Source organism: Molothrus aeneus, unplaced genomic scaffold (assembly GCF_037042795.1).
Source record: "Molothrus aeneus isolate 106 unplaced genomic scaffold, BPBGC_Maene_1.0 scaffold_30, whole genome shotgun sequence".
Taxonomy (NCBI): Eukaryota; Metazoa; Chordata; class Aves; order Passeriformes; family Icteridae; genus Molothrus; species Molothrus aeneus.
The window spans coordinates 4,517,104-4,537,302 of NW_027098964.1; the positions used below are offsets into that span (position 1 = coordinate 4,517,104).

At 68.8% G+C, this 20,199-nt stretch overlaps 5 protein-coding genes across 5 annotated transcripts; 4 read left to right on the forward strand and 1 right to left on the reverse strand.

Annotated features, from left to right (window-relative positions):
• The first annotated feature begins 374 nt into the window (after nucleotides 1-374).
• Nucleotides 375-3,029, forward strand: FBXW9 (F-box and WD repeat domain containing 9). Its single transcript, XM_066570258.1, has 10 exons — nucleotides 375-633; nucleotides 950-1,089; nucleotides 1,435-1,566; nucleotides 1,656-1,768; nucleotides 1,844-1,935; nucleotides 2,010-2,158; nucleotides 2,253-2,366; nucleotides 2,461-2,550; nucleotides 2,642-2,707; nucleotides 2,805-3,029. The coding sequence occupies exons 1-10, from the start codon at nucleotides 375-377 to the stop codon at nucleotides 2,877-2,879; spliced, it is 1,230 nt and encodes a 409-aa protein (XP_066426355.1). The 3' UTR covers nucleotides 2,880-3,029.
• Nucleotides 3,030-3,298: 269 nt separating this feature from the next.
• On the forward strand, nucleotides 3,299-5,604 carry DHPS (deoxyhypusine synthase). The gene is made up of 9 exons (XM_066570467.1): nucleotides 3,299-3,545; nucleotides 3,641-3,802; nucleotides 4,014-4,135; nucleotides 4,219-4,315; nucleotides 4,479-4,565; nucleotides 4,653-4,758; nucleotides 4,838-4,941; nucleotides 5,034-5,159; nucleotides 5,247-5,604. Exons 1-9 carry the CDS (start codon nucleotides 3,345-3,347, stop codon nucleotides 5,346-5,348), a joined length of 1,107 nt encoding a protein of 368 aa, XP_066426564.1. The 5' UTR covers nucleotides 3,299-3,344; the 3' UTR covers nucleotides 5,349-5,604.
• WDR83 (WD repeat domain 83) lies at nucleotides 5,604-7,448 on the reverse strand. The gene is made up of 9 exons (XM_066570499.1): nucleotides 7,309-7,448; nucleotides 6,988-7,108; nucleotides 6,801-6,906; nucleotides 6,662-6,710; nucleotides 6,458-6,584; nucleotides 6,309-6,376; nucleotides 6,121-6,229; nucleotides 5,906-6,020; nucleotides 5,604-5,834 (listed from the first exon to the last, which is right to left on the reverse strand). The coding sequence occupies exons 1-9, from the start codon at nucleotides 7,409-7,411 to the stop codon at nucleotides 5,682-5,684; spliced, it is 951 nt and encodes a 316-aa protein (XP_066426596.1). The 5' UTR covers nucleotides 7,412-7,448; the 3' UTR covers nucleotides 5,604-5,681.
• Nucleotides 7,449-7,452: 4 nt separating this feature from the next.
• WDR83OS (WD repeat domain 83 opposite strand) lies at nucleotides 7,453-8,494 on the forward strand. The gene is made up of 4 exons (XM_066570561.1): nucleotides 7,453-7,545; nucleotides 7,650-7,755; nucleotides 8,212-8,309; nucleotides 8,392-8,494. The coding sequence occupies exons 1-4, from the start codon at nucleotides 7,511-7,513 to the stop codon at nucleotides 8,456-8,458; spliced, it is 306 nt and encodes a 101-aa protein (XP_066426658.1). The 5' UTR covers nucleotides 7,453-7,510; the 3' UTR covers nucleotides 8,459-8,494.
• An 802-nt stretch (nucleotides 8,495-9,296) lies between these two features.
• Nucleotides 9,297-20,179, forward strand: MAN2B1 (mannosidase alpha class 2B member 1). The gene is made up of 24 exons (XM_066570345.1): nucleotides 9,297-9,412; nucleotides 9,732-9,834; nucleotides 10,431-10,604; nucleotides 11,174-11,367; nucleotides 12,212-12,344; nucleotides 12,509-12,651; nucleotides 13,134-13,250; nucleotides 13,339-13,421; nucleotides 13,511-13,631; nucleotides 13,763-13,841; nucleotides 13,919-14,028; nucleotides 14,124-14,231; nucleotides 14,321-14,437; nucleotides 14,535-14,726; nucleotides 14,869-14,966; nucleotides 15,057-15,174; nucleotides 15,256-15,374; nucleotides 16,459-16,560; nucleotides 17,104-17,191; nucleotides 17,388-17,468; nucleotides 18,285-18,500; nucleotides 18,984-19,133; nucleotides 19,863-19,965; nucleotides 20,040-20,179. Exons 1-24 carry the CDS (start codon nucleotides 9,338-9,340, stop codon nucleotides 20,153-20,155), a joined length of 2,940 nt encoding a protein of 979 aa, XP_066426442.1. The 5' UTR covers nucleotides 9,297-9,337; the 3' UTR covers nucleotides 20,156-20,179.
• Nucleotides 20,180-20,199: the final 20 nt, after the last annotated feature.

Here is a 20,199-nt window from a genome sequence, read left to right on the forward strand (position 1 = left end):
CGCCATTACCGCACGCGGCTCACTTCCGGCGCCGCCCGATGACGTCACGAGACGATCGCACCGCCATTGGCTGATTCGCGCGGCGCGCCGGAAGTGGCTCCCGCCGTGGCCGTAGCGACCGGGACGCGGCGGGGCCGGACCCGGTACCGAGGGAGGGGGAGGTGGGTGGGGAGGGGGCGAGCGCGGGCGGTGCTGGGGCGGCTCCCGGTACCGCGGCGAGCCGGATGAGGAACCCCCGGTACCACCGGGGATTGGCGGCGGGCGGTTCCGGTTTGGGCGGATCCCGGGGGGGCGGGTGGGGCAGCGCCGGTGCTGTCCCGGTACCGGGGACGGGGAGCAGCGCTCGCTGCTGACCCACCGCCCCCTCCGCAGCCATGGACGGGCCCCCCGCGCCCGCCGCCGCCGCTGCTCCCGCGGAGCCCCCGGGGCCGGCGGCGGGCGCGGGGGGCCCGGGGGGGCTCCTGGCGCTCCCACCGGAGCTGCTGCTGCGGATCTGCGGCTTCCTGCGGGCCCGGGACGTGCGCCGGGTGCTGCCCCGCGTCTGCCGAGCCCTGCGGGACCTGGCCCGGGACGCGGTGCTCTGGCGGCTCCGGCTCCAGCGCCGCGCCCGCCGCCCCCTGCCCGTGCTGCCAGGTGGGTCTGGGGGCGCCCCGGGACCCCTCCGTGCCCCCTACCCCGCTCTGAAGCTGGGAACCCTTTGGGGCCCCCGGTTTGGGGGCCCACGCGTAGTTTAGGGGTCCCCACCTTGATTTTGGGTCTCCCCCCGTGGTTTTGGGGTCCCGCCCGTGTTTTGAGACCCCTGAGGGCTCCCCCAGCACTTTGGAGACCCCCTGACCCCCCCAAACCCCACCTTGGCTTGAACACACCCCTATGGGGGCTCCCTGGGATGGGGTCTGAGACCCCTCCGAATGATTTTGGGCCCCCCTCCCATAATTTGGGGCCCCCCCAGAGGACGGCTTCGATTGGGCGGCCGCCTGTGAGGACCTGGAGGAGCACCTGGAGCGCTGGGGGGCCGGGGGGGCCCCCATGGAGCATTTCTCCCTGGACGAGGGGCACTTTGCCTCCGTGGACTCCGTGCTGCTGCTGCAGGTGGGAGCCCCAAAAATGGGGGGGGGGGAAACTGGGGGGAAAGGGCCAAAAAATGGGGAGGGAAATGGTGCAAAAATGGGGGAGAAAAGCACCCCAAAAAATGGGGGGAAACGGCCCAGAATTGGAGGGGAAATGGCACAAAAATGATGGAAATGTACCAAAAATGGGGGAAAGGACCCAAAAATGGGGGGGAAAAACGCCCCCCAAAAATGGGGGGAATGGCCAAAAAACGGGGGGAAACGCCACAAAAATGGGCTGAAAATGGGGGGAAACGCCCCAAAAATTAGGGGGGGATCTCCTGGGGGGGGGTCTCCCCAGCTCATCCGTGCCCCCTCCCCATTTCAGGGGGGCTCCCTGTGCGTCTCGGGGGGGCGCGACCGCAACGTGAACCTGTGGGACCTGCGGGAGCTGGGCCGGGGCCCCCCCGGGAAGGTTCTGGTCAAAGCTCTGGGCTCGGGGCGCAGCGGAACCCACAAGGTGGGCATGGAGCCGACCCCCACCCCCCACATAAACCCCTTGAGGGGGGGGTTCAGGGTCTGGCAGCCCCTCTGTGCCCCCCTCCCCAGGGCTGGGTGTGGTGCTTGGCTGCGAGGGACGCCCGGGTCTGCTCCGGCTCCTGGGACAGCACCGTGAAGCTCTGGGACCTGGCGGCCGAGGGGCAGCAGTTCGGGGAGATCCGGTACGGCCCGGGGGGGGGGGCTGGGGGATCCCCTAAACCCCCCTGAACCCCCCCTGACCCCCTCCCCTCCCCCAGGGAGAAGGCAGCCGTGCTGTGCCTCTCGTACCGCCCCGACGTCCTCGTCACCGGCACCTACGACAAGACGGTGACCGTGTACGACCCGCGAGGTACCTGGGGCGCGTTTGGGCAGGGTCGGGGGGTCTGGGGGATCCCCCTGACCCCTCCCACGCCCCCTCCCCAGCCGGGCAGGCCCAGGTGAGCAGTTACAAGCCCCACGCCAGCGCGGTGCTGTCGCTGGCGGCTGACGAGCGGCTGATCGTGTCGGGCAGCGAGGACCGGACGCTCGTGGTGTTCGATCGCCGCGCCGGCTCCGTGCGCCAGCGCCTGCAGGTGGGGGCTGTGCCCCAATCCCCCCACTCAGAGCGTCCCTGTCCCCTCTGAGGTGACATCCAGGCTGTGTCTTCATCCTCCTCCTCCTCCTCAGCTGGACAATTACCTGCTGTCCATGTCCTACCGGGGCTCGCAGCTTTGGGCTGGTGACAACCAGGGCCGGGTTTATCTGTTCGGCAGCGGCAGCGGCAGCTTCCAGCCCGCCCGGGTAGGGATTCTGGGGGGTTCTGGGGGGGTCCCGAGGGGCAGGACCCCTCCTCCGGGGCTCACCTGGGGTTTCTGTCCATTCCCCTTGCCTGCAGTATTTCGACGTGGGGCACCGGCTGCAGATCACGGGGCTCTGGCACTCGCTGGGCTCGCTCTACACCACATCCACGGACAGGACGCTGCGGGTGGGGGTCCCGCGGGGCCGGGCTGGGGGGGGCTCTTCGGGGGGGGTCCCTGGGGACTTCCTGCTGACCCCCAGCTCTGCCTCTCCTGCAGATCCACGTGCCCACGGATCCCCCCCGCACCATCTGCTCCTGGACGCACGACGATGTCCTCAACGGGGTGAGGAGCCGTCCCCAGCCCTTGCACACGCGTGTGCACACGCAGCCCCCCCCGGGGTGCCCCCCCAGCCCCACTGGCGCTCCTCTGCCTCCCCCAGATCAGCGTGGATGGCGACGTGGTGGCCGCGGCCTCGGGGGGACTCTCGGTCGAGGTGTGGAGGCTCCGGACCTGACACCGGCAAGGGGGGGTCGGGGGGGGCTCCGACCGCGCCCCGCGGGGTCCCCCCTGCGCCCCCCACTCCGGGCAGGCCGGGCCCAGATCCAGGACCTGGGTGGGGCTGGAAGCTGCCGCCTGTTCGTGGGTATTAAAGGATTGGACTGGAGAGGAGCTTGTGTCCCCCCTGCGGGTTTGGGGCGAATTTGGGCGGGTTTGGGGTGAATTTGGTCGTTTTAGGGCGCTGCGGCCGTTTCGGGGCTCCCTCGGTGCAACGGCTCGTTTTCGCGTCCTGGGCTTTCTTGTCCCTCCACGGCCGCCGTCCCGCCAAGATGGCGGCGCGCAGCCGTACGGAACAGGCGGGCGGGAAGGCTGAGCAAGATGGCGGCGCGCAGCCGTACGGAACAGGCGGGAAGAGCGCGCAGCCGTACAGCGCAGGGGGCGTGGCCCAAGATGGCGGCGCCCTGAGCGGCCCGGCCGAGCCATGGCGGCGCCGGGAGAGGCGCCGGGAGAGGCGCTCCGGGCCGTGCTGCGGCCCAGCGGGGCCCTCCCGGCCGAGGCCCTCCCGGTGCGCGGTTACGACTTCTCGGGCGGCGCGGACCACGCGGCGCTGCTCCGCTCCTTCCGCACCACCGGCTTCCAGGCCACGAGCTTCGCGCAGGCCGTGGCGGAGATCGAGCGGATGGTGCGGCCCCGGTGTGGGGCGGGGTTGGGGTCACACCGGGAGGGTGAGGACGGGTCCCGGCCCGGTGTGACCCCCTCGGTGTCGCTTCCTCGCAGATCGCGGCCAAGCTGGAGCCGCTGAGCGCGGAGCAGCGGGAGCGAGCGGCCATGGCCGGGCCGCGGGCGCCCTCGGGCTGCACCATCTTCCTGGGCTTCACCTCCAACCTCGTCAGCTCCGGCGTCAGGGAGAGCATCCGATACCTCGTGCAGAACGGCATGGTGACAGCCGGGGGACAGGGGGACACCGTGGGGACACCTGAGAATGGCACAGGGATGGGTGGGGACAGCGACAATGGTGTGGGGACATCGGGCAGTGATGCTGTCCTGCTGGCCCCATGGATGGGGATGTCCCCAGGGTCCCTGTGAGGTTCTGGGGGGTCAGGGGGTCACAGCTGGGGGGTCCCTGAGGTGCTGACCCCCCCTTGGACAGGTGGACGTGCTGGTGACCACGGCCGGGGGGGTCGAGGAGGACCTGATCAAGTGCCTGGCCCCCACCTACATCGGGGACTTCCACCTGCGGGGCCGGGACCTGCGGGAGAACGGCATCAACAGGTCCGGGGTTGGGGGACTGGGGGGCTTGGGGACACCTTGGGGACACCTCAGGGTCACTTTGGGGTCACTTTGGGGTCCCTCAGGATCGGGAACCTGCTGGTGCCCAACGATAACTACTGCAAGTTCGAGGATTGGCTGATGCCCATCCTGGACACGATGGTGGACGAGCAGGACACGCAGGTGAGGGTGGGGAGACCCCAACGTGGGACCCCACAGTGCTGGGAGGGGCCCTTAGGGGGTTCCTGCACACCTGGGGTGGGGATTTGGGGGTCCCTGGACACTCAGGGTGGGGATTTGGGGGTTCTCTGGACCCCTGGGCCCCTCCTGAGCCGGGTCCCCCCAGGGCGTGCGGTGGACGCCGTCCCGGATGATTGCCCGGCTGGGCAAGGAGATCAACAACCCCGAGTCCATCTGTTACTGGGCCCAGAAGGTACTGGGGGCACTGCTGGGGGGGGGGTCTCACCGTGGCTGTCACCGTTTGTCACCGTGTCCCTCCCCTCCCCTCCCCTCCCTGCAGAACAACATCCCGGTGCTGAGCCCCGCGCTCACCGACGGCTCCCTTGGGGACATGATCTTCTTCCACTCCTACAAACGCCCGGGGCTGGTGCTGGACATCGTGGAGGGTCAGTGTCCATCCCCCCGGGGTGCCCCCCCAGGATTTGGGGTGCCCTGAGTGCGCCCTGACCCCCCCTGTGCCCGCAGACCTGCGCCTCATCAACACCCAGGCCATCTTCGCCCACAAGACCGGCATGATCATCCTGGGCGGGGGCCTGGTCAAGCACCACATCGCCAACGCCAACCTCATGGTGAGGGGGTCCCCGCGCTGGGGAGGGGGCTTGGGGACCCCCCCGAGGTGAGGAGGGGCTGGGGGCTCACCCCAGGTCTGTGCCCCGGGCAGAGGAACGGCGCCGATTTCTCCGTCTACGTCAACACGGCACAGGAGTTCGACGGCTCCGACTCGGGCGCGCGGCCGGACGAGGCCGTGTCCTGGGGCAAGATCCGCGTGGACGCCACCCCCGTTAAGGTGGGGGGGTCCTGGGGGGCTCGGGAGGGGGATTTGGGGAGCCCCAAGGTCGGGGTTTTCCCCCCTGACCCCGCTGCTCTGGGCCAGGTTTACGCCGACGCCTCGCTCGTGTTCCCGCTGCTCGTGGCCGAGACGTTCGCCCGGAGCGCCGACGCCTTCGGGGGGCCTGCGGGGACCCCCGAGGTGTGAGGGACCCCCAGAGAGATCCCCGAGGCCTGAGGGACCCCCAAGGCCTGAGGGACCCCCAAGGGACCCCCCCAAGCTCAGCCTTGGGTATGTGGAGCCCCCCTGACCCCCTCAGGAAGGTGGGGGACAGTGGGGTGAGTCCCCCTGGGGGGGACAGGGGGGGCTCCCCCCCACTCCTGCACCCCCTGTCCATGTGTCCCTCTGTCCCCCTCCCTTCCATGCCTGTATTTATTCGAGCTCCCAATAAAGCACGGCAGGGTCTCCATGGGGGTTTATTCCTCGTGTCACCGGGGCCCCCCCGGGCCCTGTCAGGTGTTGGGGACCCCCCAGACCCCCTCAGGTGTCGGGGTCCCCCTCGGGCTGGAAGGTGTCCTCGCGCCACAGCGTCACCTGGCCCTGGGTGGCCACCAGCAGGCAGGGCAGGCTGGGGTGGAAGGCCAAGGACTGCACCACGCCCTGGCCCACGGGCAGGCTGAGCGCCAGAGAACCCTGAGGGGACACCAGAGGGGTCAGGGGGGGTCAGGAGTGTCCCCAAACCCCTCCCGGGGACCCTCCCTCACCTCCAGCAGGTCCCAGAAGTAGACGTGGCCGTCCTCGGAGGCGCAGCCCACGTGCGTGTCCAGCTCGTTGAGGACGCAGTCCAGCCTGTATGTGGTGCTGCGGTGCCCCTTGTACCTGGGCAGGGGATGGGGGCTCACACAGGGGTCCCCCAAAGCCCCCGCGGGTCTCTCAAAGCCCCTGGGGGGCTCAGGGACTCTTTGGGGGGGTCCCATACTCGCCCAGCAGCTCCCCGGTGTCCTTGTCCAGCAGCCTCAGCGTGGAGTCCAGGCTGGCGGCCAGCACGCATTGCCCGTCCTTGCTGAAGCACACGCTGGTGATGGGGCCTGGGGGGCACACGGGGGGGTTTGGGGGGGTCCCTCCGAGCCCCCCCAAGCTTTGGGAGCCCACCCCAGCCCCACTCACTGCCGATGTAGTCGGAGCACAGCTGCCCCGCGCGGAGGTCGTAGCGCCGGACCCGCCCGTCCACGGAGCTGTGGGGAGGCCATGGGGGAGGTTTAGGGGGTCCCCCCCAATTCTGGGGGTGCCCCGGTGGTGGGGGGCTCGTTCCTCACCCCGTCAGGATCTCGTGGGCCGAGAGCTTCACGCTGGAGATGCCGTCCTTGGCCTCGTCCAGCACCTGGATGGGGTCGGGGCGCCGGGAGCGGCAGTCCCAGCAGCGCACCGTGGAGTCGATGGAGCCTGGGGGAAAAAGGGGGTTCAGGGGGGGAAAAGGGGGTGCAGGGGTGTGCAGGGTGCCCCCCAAACCACTCCCTCACCGGACACAATGACTGTGGCTTCCTCGTTGAACTGGACGCAGTTTACCTTCTGTGGGAGAAACGGGGAAATCAGGACCTCGATCCGCACGCAGGATCCCAAATCCCCCTCCCCAAATCCCACCCCCAGACCCCTCCTCACCCCGGCGTGTCCCCGGTACTTGCGGACCACCTGCCCCGTGCTCACGTCCCAGAGCGCCACGGCTTTGTCGGCGCCGCCGGAGCAGATCTGGCTGTTGTCGAAGGATCTGCGGGGGGGTCCCGTCCCGTGAGAGCGGCTGGGGGGGGGTTCCCCGAGGTGGGGAGGGGTCCCCGAAGCCCCTCCTTACCCCGCCGCGTCCAGCACCTCGTAGCCGTGGCCCTGGTAGGTGCGCAGGGCTGTGCCCTTGTGCGGGTTCCAGAGCTTCAGCGTTTTGTCGCTGCCGCACGTCAGGCAGTAATTGCCGTCCGCTGCCGGGGGAACGGCCGTGAGCACCGGGACCCCCACACTGGACACCGGGTGATCCCCAGAACTCCCTGCCCCGGACCCCGGGTGATCCCGGGATCCCCATACCGGCACTCCCCGCCCGCTCCCCAACCTCCATCCCCGGCTCCTGCTCTCTTCCCCCGCCCCGTTTCCCCCCCGGTATCCCCGGTCCCCCCGGTCTCACCGTTGAAGCGGGCGGCCCGCACCGCTCCCTGCCCGCACTGCAGGCTCTGCACCCGCTGCCGGGGCAGCTCGGGCCGGGCGGGCCGCGGCCTCGGAAACGCCATGGCGGGACCGGAGCCGGCACCGGAGCCGGCACCGGGGGCCGGGCTCCTTCCGGCGGGGGCGGCGGAAGAGGCGGCGGCAGCAGCGGCGGCGGCGGGGCCATGGCGGACCCGCGGAGACCCGGCAAAGTGGCCAGGTGGGACCGGCGGCACCGGGAGAGGGGGGACCGACGGAACCGGGGAGGGATCCCGGGGGTCCCGGTGCCCCGGCCCGCCTGACGGAGCCCCCGTTTTCCGCCAGGTACAAACCCCCGGCCACCGAAACCAACCCGGCGCTGGAAGACCCGACCCCCGACTACATGAACCTGCTGGGGATGGTGTTCAGCATGTGCGGGCTCATGCTCAAGGTGCGGCACCGGGCTGGGAACCGGGATCGGGACGGGGATCGGCACCGGGATGGGCACCGGGATGGGAACCGGGATGGGCACCGTGATCGTCACCGGAACGGGCCCCGGGCGCTGTTCTGAGGGGAATTTGGGGGAGAGAGGATCAGAGAGAGCCCCTGAGGGGCTCGGGGCCATCCCCGGGGGTCTCAGGCCCCATCGCCGCAGGGTCCTCGGGGCTCTCAGGCCCCATCCCGGGGGTCTCTGGCCTCTCCTGCCCATCCCAGAGGTCTCAGGCCCCATCCCGGGGGTCTCTGGGCTCTCCGGGGGTCTCAGGCCCCATCCCCGCCACTCCCTCGGGGGTCTCACGGGTTTTCCCCGGGGGTCTCACGGGTTTTCCCCGGGGGTCTCACGGGTTTTTCCCGGGGGTCTCATGGGTTTTTCCCGGGGGTCTCATGGGTTTTTCCCGGCACTCCCCAGCTCAAGTGGTGCGCCTGGATCGCCGTTTACTGCTCCTTCATCAGCTTCGCCAACTCGCGCAGCTCCGAGGACACCAAGCAGATGATGAGCAGCTTCATGTGAGTGCCGGGGTGGGGGTCCCTGGGTGGGAGTCCCGGGCTGGTTTTGGGGGTCTCTGACACCTGTGTGTGCCCCTCGCAGGCTCTCCATCTCGGCCGTGGTCATGTCGTACCTGCAGAACCCCCAGCCCATGTCCCCGCCGTGGTGACGGGGTCGGGGGGTCCCCATGGGGGGCAATAAAATGGGGGGGTCCTGGCACTGCTGTGGTTTGTTTGTACCTGAACGGGGCACAGGGGAGATCCCCGGGAGAGGGGGAATGGGGAGGGGGAGTCCTGGGGGGTTTGAGGGGCTCTGAGAGGACTCTGAGGGGCCTTGGAGTATTCGAGGGGCTTTCAGGGGGCTCTGAGAGGACTCGGGTTGACTGAAGGGCTCTGAGGAGGCTCTGAGGGAGTTCTGAGGGTCCTAAGGGTCTCTGAGGGGGTTCTGAGGAGCTCTGAGGGGACTCTGAGGGGATTTGGGAGGTCTGAGGCTCTCTGAGGGAGCTCTGAGGGTCTTAGGGGACTCTGAGGGGGCTCTGAGAATCTGAGGGGGCTGTGAGGGGATTCGGGAGGTCTGAGGGGACTCTGGGGGAACTCTTAAGGGGCTCTGAGTAGGCTATGTGGAGATTCAGGAGCTCCGAGAGGGCTCAGAGGGTTTGAGGGGGCTGTGAGAGGGCTTTAAGAGGGTTCTGAGGGGACTCGGAGGGTCTGAGATGATTTAAGAGCTCTGAGGGGGCTCTGAGGGGGACTCGTCGTGGGCGGGGCCTCGGGAGCCGCCGCTGTTCATTGGCCACTGGTCGTTTCCCGCCGTTGCAAACGCCGTCCCAGCGAGCTGTCAATCACGCCCTCTCCTCCTTCTCATTGGCTCCCTTATGTTGTCGGCCCCGTCCTGCCCTCCTTACGATCCGCCCCTTAGAGCGGTATCAGCGAATCAGAACGCGGGGAGTGACCACAGCCCCTCTTCCCAGCCACCCATTGGCTGCCGCACACTGAGGGGCGGGGCGATCCCGCGTGTCATGTGAGGGCGCGGTCACGTGAGCGCGGGTGTCATGGCGGTGCCCGGGGCGGCGGCGCTGCCGCTGCTGCTGCTCCTGAGCGGGGCGGCCGCGGGCTGCGGGTACCAGGTGGGACCGGGACACCGGGGACACACGGGCAGGGGGCACCGGAACTGCCTGGGGACATGGGCCAGGCGGTGGGGGCTGGATAACGGGCGCTGCCATAGGCTGGGGGCACCGGGAAGCGCTGAGGGGGGAACCGGGGCGGTCTGAGGGAACGGGAACTGGGCGAACTGGGAGCGCTGGGACGGCCTGGGGACGGCTGAGGAAACGGGAACTGGGAGCATTGGTTGTGCAACCGCTTCCGGAGCTCAACGGCCACACCGGGGGGGGATCCCGGTGGGTTCCGGGGGCCCGGCCCGGTCCGAGCCCCCCCGAACCCCCCCAGTCGTGCCCCCCGACCCGGCCGGACATGCTGAACGTGCACCTGGTGCCGCACTCGCACGACGACGTGGGCTGGCTCAAGACGGTGGATCAGTATTACTATGGGGGTGCGTGGGGACACCGGGGGAGCGGGAGGTCCCCAGGGCTGCTGTGCGGGTGGGGGTGGTGACACCTGAGGGGGGGGTGACGTGGCAGGGGGACACTGAGTGACCCCTGGGGCTGCCCTTTGTCACCTTGGGTTTGCCACGTGGCACTTTGTGCGTGTCCCCTCTGGGGCCAGCACCCTCCAGAGACCACCCCGGGCATGGCCCCTGTCCCCAAGCTGTCCCCATGTCCCCAGCCCTGCTCCGGGCTTTTGGGGTGACCCGGTGTCCCCATGTCCCCAGCCCAGGGGTTTTGGGGTCACCCAGTGCCCCCAAGCTGTCCCTGTGTCCCCACCCCAGGGTTTTGGGTTGTCCCCAGTCGGGTTTTGGGGTATCCCCAGCCCGGTTTTGGGGGTGTCCCCAGCCCGGTTTTGAGGTATCCCCAGCCCGGTTTTGGGGTGTCCCCAGCCCGGTTCTGAGGGTGTCCCCAGCCCGGTTTTGGGGGTGTCCCCAGCCTGGTTCTGAGGTGTCCCCACCCCAGGGTTTTGGGTTGTCCCCAGTCGGGTTCTGAGGTGTCCCCAGCCCGGTTTTGGGGTGACCCCGTGTCCCCCTGTCCCCAGTGAGGAACAAGGACCAGCATGCAGGTGTTCAGTACATCCTGGACTCGGTGGTCGCCCACCTGGCCGCTGTCCCCTCCCGCCGCTTTGTCTATGCTGAGGTGGCATTCCTGGCGCGCTGGTGGCAGCAGCAGGACCCGGCCACGCGCAGGCTGGTCAGGGAGCTGGTGCAGCAGGGTACGGGGGGCTGGCAGCGACTGGGAGCGACTGGGAGCAACTGGGAGGGACTGGGAGGGGCGTTGGGGACACTGGGAGGGAATGGGAGGGATATTGGGGATACTGGGCGCGACATTAGGGGCACTGGGAGGGACTGGGAGGGATATTGGGGATACTGGGAGGGACATTGGGGGTACTGGGAGGAACATTGGGGGCACTGGGAGGGGAACTGGGGACACTGGGAGGGGCATTGGGGGCACTGGGAGGGAATGGGAGGGGAACTGGGGGTCTGGGATTTTGGGGCGCTGTGTCCTCTGAGGGGGTTTTGGGGCTCAGGGTCCCCTCTGAGTGGATTTTGGGGCTCAGGGTCCCCTCTGAGTGGATTTTGGGGTTCAGGGTCCCTTCTGAGGGGCTTTTGGGGCTCAGGGTCCCCTCTGAGGGGGTTTTGGGGCTCAGGGTCCCCTCCTGAGTGGATTTTGGAGTTTCAGGGTCCTTTCCTGAGTGGATTTTGGAGTTTCAGGGTCCCCTCTGAGAGGGTTTTGGGGCTCAGGGTCCCCTCCTGAGGGGCTTTTGGGGTTCTGTGCCCCCAGGGAGGCTGGAGCTGGTCGGGGGGGGCTGGTGCATGAGCGACGAGGCTGCCGCTCACTACCGGGGGGCCCTGGAGCAGCTGAGCCTGGGCCGGCGCTTCCTGCGCCGCCTCTTTGGGGCCTGCGGCTCCCCCCGCGTGGCCTGGCAGATCGACCCCTTCGGCCACGCCCGGGAGCTGGCGGCCACCTTCGCGCAGGTGGGGCACCCCCAAACCTTCCCCTGCACCCCCAAACCTCCCCCGAGCATCCCCTGCACCCCCAAACCTCCCCTGCACCCCCGAACCTCCCCAGAGCTTCCCAAACCTTCCTGGGCACCCCAGGACCGCGACCTGGGCACCCCCAAACCTCCCCTGCACCCCCGAACCTTCCCGGGTACCCCCAAACCTCCCCCTGCACCCCCGAACCTCCCCCGAGCTTCCCAAACCTTCCCGGGATCCCCAAATCACCCTCAGGATCCCTCAGCCCCCCCCGCCTTGGGGACCCCCATAACCCCAGTGCCCCCTGTGCCCCCCAGATGGGCTGTGATGGGGTTTTGGGGACCCCTGTGACCCCATTCCCCCCCCAGATGGGGTTTTGGGGACCCCTGTGACCCCAGTGCCCCCCAGATGGGCTGTGATGGGGTTTTGGGGACCCCCATGACCCCAGTGCCCCCCAGATGGGGTTTTGGGGACCCCCATGACCCCTGTGCCCCCCAGATGGGGATTTGGGTACCCCCATGACCCCTGTGCCCCCCAGATGGGGATTTGGGGACCCCCATGACCCCAGTGCCCCCCAGATGGGGATTTGGGGACCCCCATGACCCCCTTCCCCCCCAGATGGGGTTTTGGGGACCCCCATGACCCGAGTGCCCCCCAAATGGGGTTTTGGGGACCCCTGTGCCCCCCATGACCCCAGTGCCCCCCAGATGGGGATTTGGGGACCCCCATGACCCCTGTGCCCCCCAGATGGGGATTTGGGGACCCCCATGACCCCTGTGCCCCCCATGACCCCAGTGCCCCCCAGATGGGGATTTGGGGACCCCCATGACCCCGTTCCCCCCAGATGGGCTACGACGGGCTGTTCCTGGGCCGTGTGGATCACCAGGACAAGAGGGCTCGGCAGCAGCGCCGGGAGCTGGAGCTGATCTGGAGGGGCAGCGACAGCCTGGAGCCCCCCCGGGCTGACATCTTCACTGGTGACCCCCCCCGGGACCCCCAAACTGCCCCTGGGACCCTCCCTCCTGTCCCCAGCTCTGTCCCCAGCCCTGTCCCCAGCCCTGTCCCACGTCCCCAGCCCTGTCCCATGTCCCCAGCCCCGTCCCAGCCCTGTCCCCAGCCCCGGTGACACCGCTGTCCCCAGGGATCCTGCCCAACGTGTACAACCCCCCCGCGGGGCTGTGCTGGGACCAGCTCTGCACCGACCCCCCCGTGGTGGACGGGGACGGCCCCGAGCGCAACGTGGACGCCGTGGTCACCTCGTTCCTGCAGGCTGCGGCCACCCAGGTCCTGACAGGGGACACGGAGGGGACACCTGGGGAGGGTCACAAAGGTCCCTGGGGTCACCTCCTTCCACCCAGGTCCTGACAGGGGACACGGAGGGGACACCTGGGGGGGTCACAAAGGTCCCTGTCCTTTGGGACGGGGTTCCTGCGTGTCCTTGTCCCCTGGGATGGGGGTCCCAGGTGTCCCTGTCCTCCTGGGATGGGGGTCCCAGGTGTCCCTGTCCCCTGGGATGGGATTTGGGGTGTCCCTATTCCCCTGAGGTGGGATCCCCAGGTGTCCTTGTCCCCTGGGATGGGATTTCTGGGGGTCTTGGGGTGCATTCCTGACTGTCCCTGTCCCCCTGGGATGGGGTTTTTGGGTGTCCCTGTCCCCCTGGGATGGGATCCCTGGGTGTCCCTGGCTGTCCCTGTCCCCTGGGATGGGTTTTTTGGGTGTCCCCGTCCCCTTGGGGCGGGGGTCCCAAGCCGTGTCCCCCTCCCCAGGCCCAGCAGTACCGCACCAACCACATCCTCATGACCATGGGCTCCGACTTCCACTACGAGAACGCCCACCTGTGGTTCAAGAACCTGGACAAGCTCATTGCCCACGCCAACGCCCGGGTGAGGGGCTGTCCCCAGACCCCCCCGTGGTGTCCCCAGACCCTTCCTGGTGTCCCCAAACCCCCCCCTGATGTCCCTCTGTCCCCAGCAAGCCAACGGCAGCCGCGTCCACGCCCTGTACTCCACCCCCTCCTGTTACCTGCGGGAGCTGCACCGCGCCAACCTCACCTGGTGAGGGCGGGGCCGAGGGGCAGGGGAGGGGCCCGGGGGGCACGGACGGACAGACAGACAGACAGACAGCCGGGCTGTGTCCCCCCCAGGCCCCTCAAGACGGACGATTTCTTCCCCTACTCGGATGGACCCCACCAGTTCTGGACCGGCTACTTCAGCAGCCGCCCGGCCTTCAAGGGCTACGAGCGCCTCAGCAGCGGCTTCCTGCAGGTGGGGGACACACCTGGGGGACCCCTGCGGGTGGGGGACACACCTGGGGGACCCCTGCGGGTGGGGGACACACCTGGGGGACCCCTGCGGGTCTTGGGGACCCCCCTCGAGCGCCAATTCCACTCCCCCAGGTCTGCAGCCAGCTGGAAACCCTGGCAGGGCCCTCAGCGCGGGACGGTCCCTACGGGCCCGGGGACAGCTCGGTGCTCCGTGAGTACCTGGGGACACCTGGAGGGGACCTGGGGACCCCCCTGACCCCTCTAACACCCCTTTTTCACCTGCCCAAGGTGAGGCCGTGGCCGTGGCCCAGCACCACGACGCCGTGGCCGGCACTGAGAGGCAGCACGTGGCCGATGACTACGCCCGGCAGCTGGCCGAGGGCTGGGACAGCTGCCAGGTGAGCCCCACACCTGCCCGGGGCTCCAGCTGGGCTTGGGGGGACATGGACAGGTCCCAGAGACCCCCTCCCCACATTCTGGCCACCCCTGCCAGGTGCTGGTGGCCAACGCCCTGTCCCTGCTGGGAGGCACCAAGGAGCCCCTGGTGTTCTGCAACGCCCTCAACATCAGCGTGTGCCCCCTCAGCGAGGCCACCGCCCACGTGAGCACCTCTGGGAGGGGATTGTGGGGCTGCTCCGGGGGTCTCCAGGGGCTGACACCCCCTCCCCACACCGTGTGACCCCTCCCCAGTTCACCGTGATCCTCTACAACCCCCTGGCCTGGGATGTCACCTGGCCCGTGCGGCTGCCGGTCAGGGCCACCTCGTACGCTGTCACCGACCCCCAGGGCCGGCCCGTGGCCAGCCAGGTGAGCCCCCCGCACACCTGTACCCCTCAAAGCACCCCTGCTGTGCCCCCTGACCTGTCCCTGCGCCCCCTGACCTGTCCCTGCGCCCCCTCCCCAGGTGGTCCCGGTGTCCGGTGTCACCCGGCGGCTCCGGGGCGGCGCCGGGGGGGCCCCCGGGGAGCTCCTGTTCCAGGCCTGGGCCCCCCCTTTGGGCTTCAGCACCTTTGAGGTGAAGCAGCTGAGCCCGGGGAACACCTGGGACACGCCCAGGGGGCTCTCAGGTGACCCAGAACCACAGATCGAGAACGAGGTGAGGAGGGGACATGGTGGATTTGGGGGGGGGGGGGGCTGAGCCCCAGCTCCCAGTTAAACCAGTGAGGGCGTCACTGGGTGACCTGGGCAGGTGGGGAGGGGGTCACCTACCTGTGTGTGTCCCCCCCCCCCCTCTCCAGCACCTGCGTGTCCGTTTTGACCCCGTCACGGGGCACCTGCTGGAGATCCAGAACCTGCCCAAGGGCATCTCCCTGCCCGTCTTCCAGAGCTTCTACTGGTGAGTCTGGGGGGGTTTGGATTTTGGGGAGGGGTCCCAGGTGGGGAGGGGGGATCCCCCTGACCCCCCTGACCCCTCGTGCCCCCTCAGGTACAACGCCAGCGCCGGGGATGGGCTCAGCCCCCAGGCCTCAGGTGCTTACATCTTCCGGCCCGGCGCCCCCACGCCCGTCCCCGTGGCCAAACGCGCGGCCACGCACCTGCTCAAGGTGGGCTGGGGTCCCTGGGGCGTCCCCGGGATTTGGGGAGGGGTCTGCAGCTGTCACTGAGCGTTTCCCTGCGCCCCGCAGACGGCGCTGGTGCAGGAATTGCAGCAGAACTTCTCGCAGTGGTGCTCGCAGGTGCTGCGGCTGCGCCCGGGGCAGCCTTACCTGGAGCTGGAGTGGACAGTGGGGCCCATCCCCGTGGGGTGAGCGTGGGGAGGGGTCTGGGGACCCCTGTGCTGTGGGGAGGGGGTGACACACCTGTGCTATGGGGGGTGACACACCTGTGCTATGGGGGGGGTGACACACCTGTGCTATGGGGAGTGACACACCTGTGCTATGAGGAGGGAGGGGGTGACACACCTGTGCTATGAGGAGGGAGGGGGTGACACACCTGTGCTATGGGGGGTGACACACCTGTGCTATGGGGAGGGGGGTGACACACCTGTGCTATGGGGGGGTGACACACCTGTGCTATGGGGAGGTGACACACCTGTGCTATGGGGGGTGACACACCTGTGCTATGGGGGGTGACACACCTGTGCTATGGGGGGGGGGGGTGACACACCTGTGCTATGGGGGGTGACACACCTGTGCTATGGGGAGGGAGGGGGTGACACACCTGTGCTATGGGGGGTGACACACCTGTGCTATGGGGAGGGGTGACACACCTGTCCTATGGGGAGGGGGGTGACACACCTGTGCTATGGGGGTGACACACCTGTGCTATGGGGAGGGGTGACACACCTGTGCTATGGGGAGGGAGGGGGTGACACACCTGTGCTATGGGGGTGACACACCTGTGCTATGGGGAGGGAGGGGGTGACACACCTGTGCTATGGGGGGTGACACACCTGTGCTATGGGGAGGGGTGACACACCTGTCCTATGGGGAGGGGGGTGACACACCTGTGCTATGGGGGGTGACACACCTGTGCTATGGGGAGGGGTGACACACCTGTGCTATGGGGGGTGACACACCTGTGCTATGGGGGTGACACACCTGTGCTATGGGGAGGTGACACACCTGTCCTATGGGGGGTGACACACCTGTGCTATGGGGAGGGGTGACACACCTGTGCTATGGGGGGTGACACACCTGTGCTATGGGGAGGGGTGACACACCTGTGCTATGGGGGGTGACACACCTGTGCTATGGGGGGTGACACACCTGTGCTATGGGGAGGGGTGACACACCTGTGCTATGGGGAGGGGTGACACACCTGTGCTATGGGGAGGGGTGACACACCTGTGCTATGGGGGTGACACACCTGTGCTCTCCCCACGCCAGGGATGGCACGGGCAAGGAGGTGATCAGCAGGTTCGAGACCCCGCTGCGCACGGCCGGGCGCTTCTACACCGACTCCAACGGGCGCCAGGTGCTGGAGCGCAGGTGAGGGGCGCAGGTGACCCCCCCAGGGCAACAGGTGACCCCCGGGATGCCCCCCAAAGGGCTCAGGTGATCCCCAGGACCACCCCAAGGGGCTCAGGTGACCCCCAGGATCCTCCCCAATGGGCTCAGGTGACCCCAAGGAGCTCAGGTGACCCCTAGGATCCTCCCCAAGGGGCTCAGGTGACCCCCAGGACCCCTCCTGAGGCTCAGGTGACCCCCAGGATCCCCCACAAGGGGCTCAGGTGTCCCCCCAAGGGGCTCAGGTGACCCCAAGGGGCTCAGGTGACCCCCGGGATCCTCCCCAAGGGGCTCAGGTGATCCCCAGGACCTCCCCCAAGGGGCTCAGGTGACCCCAAGGGGCTCAGGTGACCCCCAGGATCCTCCCCAATGGGCTCAGGTGACCCCCCAAGGGGCTCAGGTGACCCCTCCAGAGGCTCAGGTGACCCCCAGGATCCTCCCCAAGGGCTCAGGTGACCCCAAGGGGCTCAGGTGTCCCCCCAAGGGCTCAGGTGACCCCTGTGACCCCCCCCCTGCCCCCCCCAGGCGTGACTTCCGGCCCACCTGGAACCTGACCCAGACTGAGCCCGTGGCCGGGAATTACTACCCTGTGAACACCCGGGTCTTCATCAAGGTGCACACCTGGGCACACCTGGGCACACCTGGGGCTGGGCAGGGCACACCTGGGCACACCTGGGCATAGCTGGGAATAACTGGGGCCAGGCATGGCACAGCTGGAGCTGGGCAGAGCACACCTGGGCACACCTGGAGGTGGGCGTGGCACACCCGAGCCCCGCCCCACCCTCCTCACACCTGTGCCACCTGTGCAGGACCAGAAGGTGCAGCTGACGGTGCTGACGGATCGGTCCCAGGGCGGCAGCAGCCTCCAGGACGGCTCCCTGGAGCTCATGGTGAGCTCACCTGGGCACACCTGGGCAGGGGTGGGCACTCCTGGGTACACCTGAGCACACCTGGGAACTCACCTGGGTAGGGGTGGGTACACCTGGGAACTCACCTGGGTAGGGGTGGGTACACCTGGGAACTCACCTGGGCACACCTGGGCAGGGGTGGGTACACCTAGGGCTGGACAGGGCACACCTGGGGCTGGACAGGGCACACCTGGGGCTGGACAGGGCACACCTGGGCAGGGGTGGGCACACTCTGGGCACACCTGAGCACACCTGGGCAGGGATGGGCACACTCCGGGCACACCTGGGCACACCTGGGCAGGGGTGGGCACACTCTGGGCACACCTGAGCACACCTGGGCAGGGGTGGGCACACTCCGGGCACACCTGGGCACACCCGGGCAGGGGTGGGCACACTCTGGGCACACCTGAGCACACCTGGGAGCTCACCTGGGTAGGGGTGGGTACACCTGGGAACTCACCTGGGCACACCTGGGAACTCATGGTAACTCATCTGGTACACCTGGGCACACCTGGGCAGGGCTGACCCCATGGAGGGCACACCTGGGCAGGGGTGGGCACACTCCGGGCACACCTGTGCACACCTGGGCAGGAGTGGGCACACTCCGGGCACACCTGTGCACACCTGGGCAGGGGTGGGCACACTCCGGGCACACCTGGGCAGGAGTGGGCACACTCCAGGCACACCTGGGCACACCTGGGCAGGAGTGGGCACACTCTGGGCACACCTGGGCAGGGGTGGGCACACTCTGGGCACACTCCGGGCACACCTGTGCCATCACCTGCGCCCCTCCTCCAGGTGCACCGGCGGCTGCTCCACGACGACAACCGCGGCCTGGGGGAGGCGCTGGACGAGCCAGGTGCGGATGGGCGGGGCCTGGTGGTGCGGGGGCGGCACCTGGTGCTGCTGGACACGGTGGGGGACGCACCTGAGCAGCACCGGCCGCGGGCACAGGAGATGGCGACACCGCCCACCGTGGTGCTGGCACCGGGCACGGGGCCTCACCTGAGACAGGTGAGCGTGGGGGGGAAGGGGGGTCACACCTGGGAATGGGGGGGGGTCACACCTGGGAATTGGGGGTCACACCTGGGAATGGGGGTGTGGGGAATGGGGGTCACACCTGGGAATTGGGGTCACACCTGGGAATGGGGGTGTGGGGAATGGGGGGGGTCACACCTGGGAATGGGGGTCACACCTGGGAATGGGGGTGTGGGGAATGGGGGTCACACCTGGGAATTGGGGGTCACACCTGGGAATGGGGGTGTGGGTTACCTGTGACGGGTGAGGAGGGAGAGGCTCAGCTGGTGGGGTCACCTGGGACAGGTGAGGGGTTCTGGGGTCACCTGTGCCAGGTGAGAGGGATGGGTGTGGGGTCACCTGTGACAGGTGAGAGGTTCTGGTGTCACCTGCACCAGGTGAGCAGGGCAGGTCCCCCCTCACCCTCACCTGCACCAGGTGGGCAGGGCAGCTCCCCCTCACCTGTCCCTGTCCCCGCAGGTGTCGGGGCTGCGCCGGGCGCTGCCCCCCAACGTTCACCTGCTGTCGCTGGAGCCGCGCGGGGCCGGGGCCGTCCTGCTGCGCCTGGAGCACCTGTACCAGGTGGGGGAGAGCCAGAACGGCTCCCGGGCCGCCACCGTGGACCTGACGGTACCTGGGGATGGGGGCACACCTGGGGATGGGGCACACCTGGGCATGGGGGCACACCTGGGGATGGGGGGGTCACACCTGGGCATGGGGCACACCTGGGGATGGGGGCACACCTGGGCATGGGGCACACCTGGGCATGGGGCACACCTGGGGATGGGGCACACCTGGGCATGGGGGGGGTCACACCTGGGCATGGGGCACACCTGGGCATGGGGCACACCTGGGCATGGGGGCACACCTGGGCATGGGGCACACCTGGGGATGGGGCCTGGGGGGGGCTGAGCTTGTGGGGTCACCTGTGCCAGGTGAGGGGGTCTGGGGGTCCTGAGGCTGCTCCAGGTGGTCCCTCCCTCCTGCAGCCCCTTGGGGTGGGGTATTTGGGGAGGGGTCTCTGCCCTCTCCCCCAACCCTGGGCTGGGCTCTGGGGTTTCCGGGGTATTTGGGGAGGGGTCTCTGACACCCCCCCCCCCCCCCCCCCCAGTCCAGGCTGAGCTCTGGGGTCTCTGGGGTATTTGGGGAGGGGTCTCTAAAAGCCCCCCCCACCCTGGGCTGGTCTTTGGGGGGAGCTCTGGGGTATTTGGGGAGGGGTCTCTGCCCTTTCCCCCACCCTGGCCTGGTCTCTGGGGTATTTGGGGAGGGGTCTCTGCCCTTTCCCCCACCCTGGCCTGGTCTCTGGGGTCTCTGGGGTATTTGAGGAGGGGTCTCTCACTCCCCCCCCACCTCCCCCAGACCCTTTTCTCGGCCTTCACCGTCACCTCGGTGCAGGAGATGGCCCTGGGGGGGGACGTGCCCCTGCCCAGCCTGTCCCGCCTGCTCTGGAACACCCCCACAGGTATGGGGGGGGCTTTGGGGGGGGGTTTTGGGGAGGGTCCCGGGGGTCTCACCCCCCCCTCACGCCCCCCCCAGGTGCCCCCAGAGCCAGGCTGGACCCTCGGCGCGTGCGGCTGCAGCCGATGGAGATCAGGACCTTCCTGGCCTCCGTGCGGTACCGGGGGCTTGGGCAGGGGCTGGGGGGGCCCTGAGAGACGCCCCCCCCCCACCCCAAAAACCCCCCCCCCCCAAAAAA

Excerpts from the sequence above, each read along its gene's own strand:
- MAN2B1 (XM_066570345.1), top strand. The coding sequence starts at position 9,338 with ATGGCGGTGCCCGGGGCGGCGGCGCTGCCGCTGCTGCTGCTCCTGAGC. Across the intron at positions 14,727-14,868 it reads AACCACAGATCGAGAACGAG|CACCTGCGTGTCCGTTTTGA; the intron begins GTGAGGAGGGGA and ends CCCCCTCTCCAG. Across the intron at positions 19,134-19,862 it reads CCGCCACCGTGGACCTGACG|ACCCTTTTCTCGGCCTTCAC; the intron begins GTACCTGGGGAT and ends CACCTCCCCCAG.
- WDR83OS (XM_066570561.1), top strand. The coding sequence starts at position 7,511 with ATGGCGGACCCGCGGAGACCCGGCAAAGTGGCCAG. Across the intron at positions 7,756-8,211 it reads TGTGCGGGCTCATGCTCAAG|CTCAAGTGGTGCGCCTGGAT; the intron begins GTGCGGCACCGG and ends GGCACTCCCCAG. Across the intron at positions 8,310-8,391 it reads CAGATGATGAGCAGCTTCAT|GCTCTCCATCTCGGCCGTGG; the intron begins GTGAGTGCCGGG and ends TGCCCCTCGCAG.
- DHPS (XM_066570467.1), top strand. The coding sequence starts at position 3,345 with ATGGCGGCGCCGGGAGAGGCGCCGGGAGAGGCGCTCCGGGCCGTGCTG. Across the intron at positions 4,759-4,837 it reads GGTGCTGGACATCGTGGAGG|ACCTGCGCCTCATCAACACC; the intron begins GTCAGTGTCCAT and ends CTGTGCCCGCAG. Across the intron at positions 4,942-5,033 it reads TCGCCAACGCCAACCTCATG|AGGAACGGCGCCGATTTCTC; the intron begins GTGAGGGGGTCC and ends TGCCCCGGGCAG.
- WDR83 (XM_066570499.1), bottom strand. The coding sequence starts at position 7,411 with ATGGCGTTTCCGAGGCCGCGGCCCGCCCGGCCCGAGCTGCCCCGGCAG. Across the intron at positions 6,711-6,800 it reads AGTACCGGGGACACGCCGGG|AAGGTAAACTGCGTCCAGTT; the intron begins GTGAGGAGGGGT and ends TTTCTCCCACAG. Across the intron at positions 5,835-5,905 it reads ACTTCTGGGACCTGCTGGAG|GGTTCTCTGGCGCTCAGCCT; the intron begins GTGAGGGAGGGT and ends GTGTCCCCTCAG.
- FBXW9 (XM_066570258.1), top strand. The coding sequence starts at position 375 with ATGGACGGGCCCCCCGCGCCCGCCGCCGCCGCTGCTCCCGCGGAGCCC. Across the intron at positions 1,090-1,434 it reads ACTCCGTGCTGCTGCTGCAG|GGGGGCTCCCTGTGCGTCTC; the intron begins GTGGGAGCCCCA and ends TCCCCATTTCAG. Across the intron at positions 1,936-2,009 it reads GACCGTGTACGACCCGCGAG|CCGGGCAGGCCCAGGTGAGC; the intron begins GTACCTGGGGCG and ends CCCCCTCCCCAG.